We start from the raw sequence: 8,852 nt of genomic DNA on the forward strand, positions 1-8,852 counted from the left end.
TAGGAGGAACTGAGAAGCAAGACCAGTTCAGAGATCACGGCAGAAATGATGGAGGTTGCAGCCATGACCACCTGTCTGCTGTCTCTGTCTCTCTGACCAGTCCATGCCTTGAGCTGCCGACCTTACTTTTCTCCATGATTTGCTCTACAAAAGCTTACATAGTGCACCTTGAAAGTTTTGGAGATGACTGCATTCTTGGGAGCTGCAAGAAATCTCAACTCTCTGGTACTAGAAACACGGCATAATTATCACAGCACATATCATACTGTATTTTGCAAATGCAGAACAGGGAGACAGCACACCCACTAAAATACAAGGAGATGTGTGCAGGGATTGGACCATTAGTTTAACTGATTCTTTTAATGCCCTGGAGATCAGGAATTCAGAAGCTTCACATGGCTAAGCGTCAGTTTTTATGGTCTGCACTTTACTCACCTGCAAGTTTCAGGCTTTCAGACTTCAGTTTCTTGCCCATTTAATTCTTTTCTTGAAGCCGCACCCGTCAGCCGTCCGATCCAGCGATCCAACGGTAAATCTCTTTTCCTTTTCTTTGACCTTTTTTTGTGTGAATAAAGTTCCTTTTCTTTGACTTCTGCATCCCCTTCAAACCCACTGCTATACAAGGCCACAAAACATTGCAACTGGTTTCTTGATACTTCTCTGTTCATAAGCAACTATTTACTTTCTGCATGCCCTATTCCTTCTGTTTATCTGTCAAGAAAACTTTGAGCAAAGGCCAAGTTTTGGAAGGTAACAAGGAGCAGCAAACCTCTCTTGCTTGCTACGATTTTGTTTCTCTTTTTTTACTCCTCTCTTTGCTTCTTCTGCTCATGCAATTTATTCATTTCTACGGCAAGAATTCAACCCCATCTCCTGCAGCCGTGCAATCTTGACCGCACGCAGCACATGGCTGGTGACACCATGTGACATTCATTTATTTCTTGCCTATTTTGTCCCATCCCTGTGCTAGCTTCCATCTCCTATTTTTTTGCTTTTCTGAAGAGATTTTTCGAATCACTTCTGATTCGGTGAGGGCACTGTACCTACACCACGAGTGTGAACAAAAAGGTAGAGACTTTCTCTCTCTGGGCGCAGCGGTGGATCTTGGATTCTTCAGGTAGCAGTAATACGCATAGGAGTAGGAGTAGGTGGGCGGTGGTGCTTGCCTACTTGGTCATCTCATCTGCCACCGTCTCGTGCCCCTTTGCATCTTCCAAGGCTATCTCTCTGGACTGGAGACTCTCACGCGTTTGCTTCAAGCATTGACCCGAGCATAAATCTTCCAGCTACCTGTTCCTGGCCCCTTCTTGATTTCTTTCTATCCCCTGCCTCTCCGTGTAGTGCTCAGATTTGGCCAGCATGAAGGCATGAACAGAGCTGGCGCCTCAGGTGCAGGATCCTGACGACCTGCGTCTCTGAAGGGGGAGAGGGGCTTCTTTTCTCAGGTGAGATAGTGCTCTTGATGCTTCCTGCTCATCTGGAATCTGTTCCAGTTGTATGTTTCAGTTTCTTCAAGCCGTGTTTATTTCCTGTTTTTTGGAGAGATGGTTGCTCCCAAGATCTTGCAGAGTTTCTCCAGGGATGTTGTTCTCTTTTGATCTGGTCCTGGTTATACGGCCACCCCTGTTATCTCTCTTGATGCGACTGTACTATATCCACACGCTTATTTCTTCATGGATGGAACAGTAAAAGACGCCTGATGAATCATTGCTTTTCTGTTTGCTAAAAATGGGTTATCCTTGATATACCACAGTAAGAAAATATGCTGCTGATGTCTTGTTGCACATATAGCTTAATTTTATCCATTGACCTGATGATCTGACCAGATGCAATTTCTTGTTAGTTCATCACAGGTGAGATTTAAGCATTTATTTCTCGAGGACACGGTAGATTTCATACACCAATGTACTACTAGATGCTAATCGGATGCCGTTCGTAAAAACTGGAAATAATTTAGTATTATCCAACTAGCAAGGACTAGAATGAGTGGTTGCTGGCATTGTTGCCATTTACATGCTTATCCATACCTATTTTAGATTGATTGATTTATGCTGCGGTATAGTGTATTCATTTCGCAGCGCTATACTTCACCCTGATGTTTATGATTTGGGAAGTTCAACATATCATTCCTTATTTTTCTTCTTTGATTGAAGAAAGATATAGTTTTCATTTCTAACCATACACATTTTCATTTCCATTTAGTGCTTGAATCTGCTAAACTTCTAGCTCTCCTTGAAGATTTGTGAAAAATGAAGCCGCCTTTGGAAAGGAACCCATCCAGGAAGCGCCATTCATGGTGGTGGGATAGTCACATTAGCCCCAAGAACTCAAAATGGCTTGCAGAAAACCTCGAAGGTAAGCTGAGATTATACCTAGACAATTTGCTATATGATTTTTTTCTTAGTACTTGCTAGTAAACATATACTGTCAATGCATGTATAGGTACAGTACAATGTCTGATTGTATGTTGCACTGAAATGAGCATAAATGAATAATAATAAAACTAAGTACAAGTCTACAACACACTACTTTCTTAGCTTTCAGGTGCTTTTGATGTACATATGTTGTTAATGGTACAGTAGCAGCATCTGATTGTTCGTGGAGCTAATGACTAGGAATTGGCAGCTGAGTAAATGAAATACAGCAGAAGTTTTGATGGTTTTCCTGTTCTTTTAGGTTTTGGTGTGGTAGCCTTCTGTGACTGTTCATTGTGCATTTGCTTCAAGATTTAAGACGAGTGGTAAATAAGATTGTTGATGCTTCCATAGTCAAGTGAGATAAATGGTATACATATTTTAGTTTAGCAGAAATTGGCAGTGAGATAAACGGAAAAAATGTTGATACTTTCCTTGACAATTCCTGTTTTTATTTTTATTTATTTTTACTTTTGTTGCTCTTGCCTTCAAGCTTTTATTTTATTACTCATTTTACCGGATTGGGCAGATAGATTGTAGTCGAGTTGTTTGAGGTGTTGTCCATGCTACTGTTATCTATTCTCTATGTTATCACTGTTATTCTTGTTAAAAGTAGCCTTATCTAAGCTTTCACTGAACTGAAATATGCAGAAATGGATAAGCAAGTGAAGGAAATGGTGCAGCTTATTGAGGAAGATGGCGACTCCTTTGCAAAGAAAGCTCAAATGTATTATCAGAGGCGCCCAGTGCTCGTCACCCATGTTGAGAACTTCTACCGGATGTACCGCGCTTTAGCTGAGCGCTACGACAATGTTACCGGTGAACTGCGCAAGAACATCCCTTCAAGGATGCAGTCCCAAGGATCGTTATCCGGCTCTGAGTTCGGTTCAGAGCTGCAAAGGTCGCCCACACCATCTCCTGAGCCACAGAAGTCCTGGACAAGGGAGCAGAGCCCTAGAGCCGCCGGTTTCGATTTCTTTCTGAGTAACAAGAGCAATGACTCACCATCCTCAAGGAAGGAGCCTGAGTCAGCTTCACAGTCAGAATCCGACATGAAGTCTGAGGATGGCGACGATGATGGCATTGCCTACACATTGCATCAGAGAGTTCTCGAGCTCGAGGACGATCTCAACGCCGCGAACCGGAAGCTGCTTGATGCAAACGAAAAGCTCGAGGTTTTCGAGGAGAAGAGCCTGAGGTGCCATTGCGATTATATGGAAAATGGAAATGGCTCCGATCATGCTCCCAAAATTACAGACATCAATGGAGAGTTCGCGTCAACTAAGGAGAGGCTACAATCTTCACAAGTGGAGATCAACACTCTCGAAAGGAGGCTCGAGGACGCCGCAATTTTATCAGAAGAGCACTCTAGGCTGCTGGAACAAAACAAGGGACTGGAAGCTGAAATCGTCAGTCTGAAAGAAGAAATGGCTTCAGCTAGAAGGCGTTTCGACGACAAACTATCCGAGAGCGACGCCGAGATCAGCAAGTACAGGCAAGAGCTTGCTGCTGCATCTCAGAAGCTGCTGCAGGAGAAGTCCACCAACAGTGCAGAGGTGGGTAAGCTGCAAGAGACTATCCGGATCAGCAGTCGCGAGCTGGAAAAAGTTTCTGAAGAGAAATCTCTGGTGGAGCAGCAGGTGAAGGAGCTGGAGGAGGCGAACGCCGAAGCCGAAAGGCAGAGGCAGGAGCTCGTCCATGCCGCCGAAATGCTGTCGGAGGACAAGTTCAGACACGAAGCTGAGATCCTGACGATGCAGCAGAGCATCGAGGACCTGAAGCCGAAACTCGAGAGCATCGCAAGAGAGAAATCGCTGCTGAAACTCTGGTTCGCGGATCTGGAGCGTGTCGTGGAGCGAGGAAGGAGCGTCGTCATTCCCCCGGAATAACCCGGTTTCGTCGGGAAAATTCAGTAGCTAGAATTTAGTAAACTAGCAGTGCTATCTCTTTATTTTTTTGGCCTGAGATACAACATCACGCAAAACTGAGAAAGCCTACCATGGACATCAGTGTTGCCTTTTCTTGGATTATTTATTGCACTGTGAGGTGATGGGTGGTGGTCATGGTGTATGAAACATTTGCACTGAACGCATTTCCTTTGGCAATAAACTGTGTCCGATGAGTGATGAGTGCATTTGGAGGCTAAGTTCTGAACTCCTAATGCCGCAGCTGTTGGTATCTAGCCAAGTGGCTTGATATTTTAGCCAGAATTAAACCATTCCTGGAGGCATCATCCCTTGCTCTGAATCCTGATGCTGTCATGATTCATGTCATCGACACGGCGCCCCAGCTTACAACCTCCACAGAACACAACACTGCGACTTTCATCGATGAGCTCTCAGCTTCATTTATCTAGCATGTCACATGTACTCCTTCCGTTTCAGTTTATAAGTCCTACACGTATACCTAGGTTGCCAATTTTATCACCCTAATATAAACTATATAACACAAAATTATACCTTTTGAAAATAGAACATCTTTTTTTTTTGCGGGAACGAAAATAGAACATCTAAAGTTTATATAACAGGCGTATGATGTGAAAGTTCAGGAGGTTCCTTAATGATCTAGCAATCGTGGAGTCCCTTTTCTCTGGACGACGCTTAGCGTGGTCCAATGAGCGCTTGCAGCCAATACTCACCAAGATTGACCGATGTTTTTTCTCCATGTTTACATGATGAGTACTTGCAGTTCTTACCTCGAGTAAGACATTCTTTTCAACCTGAAAGTTAATATGCTCCTTATTTCCTTATTATCTCACTGGGATGTTGTGTTCAGAATCTCATTTCTATCTGAAAATATATCCAGTCTTGGTAGTGTAGTGATTACAGAAAGGCACACTGTAAACTGTTATCCCTATATGCATAAACGAGAAATCATATTATTGTGCCTGGGAAATTGCACTGGACACTATGTTGTTCATTTTGGTTTATATGAACCGTGTAGTTTCTTCAAGTTTACATTGACTACTAAAGTATTGATCAGCGAAGTTACGCGCTTTCGTTATTCTCTGGAATAGTACTTCTTATTTGCTTTGATCTCTCCCCATCCTCCGTAAGGCTGCTGCATTGCTCAATTCCTGAATCACTGTTTTATTTGGAAAGGCAACGTTTGCACACATACGTCTTGGCGTCAATTTGTCGTTTGAAAGAATCATTTTGGTTGTACAACCGAAGATGATTTCACCAAGTGTGAAGGATCTTTGTTATTTTTAACTGCACAAGTGTAGTTGATCAATAATCCAAAACCAGCTCTATGTTTTGTTTTTTCTGAATTTGCAGGGAATGGGCATTCTGCCATGAAATCGAGGGGTTGAAGATGTTTCCAAGCGACTTAAAGATGAAGAGCTTGTACTTGATGGAAGACGTTGCTGGCGTCTAGACACCTTATTACAACAGTTGTATATCAAGCAGCTGCTTCTCTGCAAGATATTTCAAGTATTTAGTCTAGTTGCAATGCCTTCGAGTCCATGGCTGGAGCTGTTACGGCGTTCGTTTGTTGGCCATCGAGAATTCTTGCAATGCATGGGTGTGTGTTAAATTAGAAGGCCTCTAACATAGGCCATTTGTTTCTCACATTTTTATTTACGTCCATCATCTAATCTACCTTGATCATGTGTCCTATTTAAACCTAACTTAAAAGAAATGAACAAAATGAAGTCATTCAGCATTCAAGCCAATAACCAAACTGCTGTAATTCCCTTTTCGAAGCAAAAACTTTTGTCCATAAGCACACTGTAGTTACCTTGAAATTAAGGAGATATCACCCATAAATACAAAGGGAAAAAATGATTAAAATCTCCAAAATTCCTGAATATCCCGTCAGTCATATTGGCAAATGACCAGCATCTCTACTCCAGCTCCCAATTTTATTTTATTTTGCCAAAATTACTTTCAAGGTGAACGATTGGTGGCAGCAAATGCTTTTCTGATGAAGAAGCGACATAGATAGATTTACACTTGGCTCAAAGTTCTGTCCGTGCCTTGAATGAGATCCCAATTTACCAAGCATGCTATACAATACTATATGATCTCCCACACATTGTTAATTAAACAAGCATTACTGTCTATGGTCTCCTTTTCTTTGTACCTGCTATTCTCCAGCTAGCTTAACACTAGCACAACAGTTCGAAAACTGCCATCAAACAATTATTTGGTCAGCGGCAAATCTGAATACTAGCTGGGATGCTCCAGAATAACACCAGGGAGGTACAATTTACAGTGCGTTTCATCAAACCACAGGATGGTACCTACTAATTAAGTTGACTTAACACTAGGCTAGAGTCAGTACTACTTGCTGTAAACAGGGAGCAGGCACAGAGAGCAGCAAGAGTAAACTGAACTGATAGCAAAATAAGTCACAGCATGCATGCATGCATGCACGCACACATACATAGTCAAAAACACTAGCTAGGTGGAGTTGAGCAAGTCAAAATGACTTACTGAGTCATTCAGAGCACCGCCTCGATGCTCAGCTGCTTCTTAAACATGTAACGTTTCTGTGCTTAATCATAGGAAGGCCACGAATCATCCCTTTGCCTTTGCTGCCGTTGTTGGCATTGTTGCCATCGTCTTTGCCGGTACCATTGTTGCCACTATTGCAGTTGAGATTGTCTTTGTTGGCGCCATTGCCATTGCCGTACACTACCTCCATACCAGTAAAGAGGGCAAATTTCATGTCATTAAAGAAGTCAGCAAAGAAGAACCTGCCTGAGCCGAGGCTGATGATCTTGGAGTCGCACAATTCATTCGGCTGCCACTCCTCTGGCAGGTCATCATCCTCCCAGATCCGCAACTTCTCTGGCAGCGGCTCCTCCCCTCTGACAACGCCAGAGAGGTCGACAGCGATGGGGAGGCGGCGTGAGAGGCCAAACCAGAGCCCGAGCTCCGGGACGTACTCCGCTTTGCCATTGAACGGCATGATCCAGTCGCCAGCCTTGCTCCACTCGCGAGTCGCGGTGTGGAAGCAGTAGGTGCCGGTGCCCTCTGCGCCGGAGATGGAGAAGCAGATGGTGTCACCGCCGACAAGGGCGTGACCGTAGACAAGGCGTGCTTGTGGTGGATGATCCACGGGGGCAGCGGGAGGATGTCGCAGTGCCAGGACCTGCGACATGCGGCGGACGGGCGGCGCCCCCTCCACAGCAGGGCCTCGAACTGCGGCCGCGATTCCGCCATGTCCGGATGTAGGACCTGATCGATGATGTAGAGGTCGCCCCCGTCTTCGCCGTCATGGAGGTGCAAGGCCGACGGAGGGACGGAGATGGCCAGCGGCGAGTCCTTGTGCTGGTGGAGGTTTGGCATGCTATCGATGCAGCGGCAGTGCTCGCCCGTGTCAAAGCGGAACATGTTGTTGGCGCGGTCCCCCAAGATGACCTTGTTCTCCGACGCGGTGGGGAAGAAATGAATGACATGATTGGTCGGCAGGGAGGACGAGACTACCGGCGGCCTCATGATCACCTGGCTTTTTGGAGACTTGATCTTGGGCGCCGCCGCCTCCGCCGCTGCCAAAGCAGCCTTGAAGCTTCTTCTCCTGTTGGGCGCCCAGGCCTTGGCGGGCGTCAGTGTTGGCACCACCTTCGCATGCGCGGCCGTCTCTTCTGCCGATTGGTGAAAAAAAATTCCATCTTGGAGAGGTCCAGGCGCCGCAGCGAATAGACGCGTTTGAGCTAGTCATACACCCCCAGATTTACGAACCGCCTGGCGCCGCCGCTCATCTCCGACTCTCCGACGATCTGCTCAGTATGACCCTGCTCTCCTGGGTGGGTCAGACGTTGTAGATTGAAAAGAAATAAGGACAAAATTGGATCAAAATCGAAGCAAATTGACACAGATCTACCGGCGGCGAACCTGGATCAGAACGGCGGCGGGAGGGAGGTGGTAGGTCATTCAACTCAGGTCACAAAAAACCACCAAAATGCGTCTAATGTGTACCGCGTAGCACGGATTGTCTTATTTGCCTACGAACCGTAATGCTACATCTACATAATAAAAGCTACTCCCTCCGTTTTAAAATAGATGACCCAAACTTTATACTAACTTTGTATTAAAGTTAGTACAAAGTTGAGTCATCTATTTTTGAACGGAGGGAGTACGTATGTTACATAAAGGGCAACGTGGATTGTAGTAATCGGAGAAGGGGGAGGAAGGGGCCCCACCCATAAAATCGGGGGGGGGGGGGGGGGGTGTTATTTTAGGCAGTTTACGTAAATTTTACGTAGCTTAACGTAGATGGAGCATTATCGGCCTGCGAAAATAGCAAAACCGATAAGTTGATCCCATTTATTAGGCTGACGTGGCCTGACTATGTGGATATTTTGCTGAGGTGGCCCAAGGTCCTTCTTGTCGGATGCATCTCTTCTTCCCCTCTCTCTCTTCCTCCTGTCAATCAAAGAAAAAGAAAGAAAAAAACCATATCTCGCGTCACCACAGGAGCCCAACCCCA

At 45.1% G+C, this 8,852-nt stretch overlaps 1 protein-coding gene and 1 pseudogene across 4 annotated transcripts; one reads left to right on the plus strand and one right to left on the minus strand.

The window, feature by feature from the left end:
* The first annotated feature begins 10 nt into the window (after nt 1–10).
* LOC120962003 (protein NETWORKED 4A) lies at nt 11–4,548 on the plus strand. 4 transcript variants are annotated; one of them, XM_073509993.1, is made up of 4 exons: nt 11–529; nt 1,342–1,445; nt 2,203–2,355; nt 3,066–4,548. In XM_073509993.1, exons 3-4 carry the CDS (start codon nt 2,250–2,252, stop codon nt 4,301–4,303), a joined length of 1,344 nt encoding a protein of 447 aa, XP_073366094.1. In that variant the 5' UTR covers nt 11–529; nt 1,342–1,445; nt 2,203–2,249; the 3' UTR covers nt 4,304–4,548. The 4 variants fall into 4 exon arrangements, with proteins under 4 accessions (XP_073366094.1, XP_045090568.1, XP_073366093.1 ...); XM_045234633.2 differs by having other exon boundaries at nt 2,239–2,355; XM_073509992.1 differs by lacking the exon at nt 11–529 and adding an exon at nt 663–750 and having other exon boundaries at nt 2,239–2,355.
* Nucleotides 4,549–6,452: 1,904 nt separating this feature from the next.
* On the minus strand, nt 6,453–8,226 carry LOC109769380 (uncharacterized; annotated as a pseudogene).
* Nucleotides 8,227–8,852: the final 626 nt, after the last annotated feature.

This window comes from Aegilops tauschii, chromosome 3 (assembly GCF_002575655.3).
Source record: "Aegilops tauschii subsp. strangulata cultivar AL8/78 chromosome 3, Aet v6.0, whole genome shotgun sequence".
Lineage (NCBI taxonomy): Eukaryota > Viridiplantae > Streptophyta > Magnoliopsida > Poales > Poaceae > Aegilops > Aegilops tauschii.

Coding starts and splice junctions, on each gene's coding strand:
- LOC120962003 (XM_073509993.1), top strand. CDS start 2,250: ATGAAGCCGCCTTTGGAAAGGAACCCATCCAGGAAGCGCCATTCATGG. Junction 2,356..3,065: donor GCTTGCAGAAAACCTCGAAG/GTAAGCTGAGAT, acceptor TGAAATATGCAG/AAATGGATAAGCAAGTGAAG.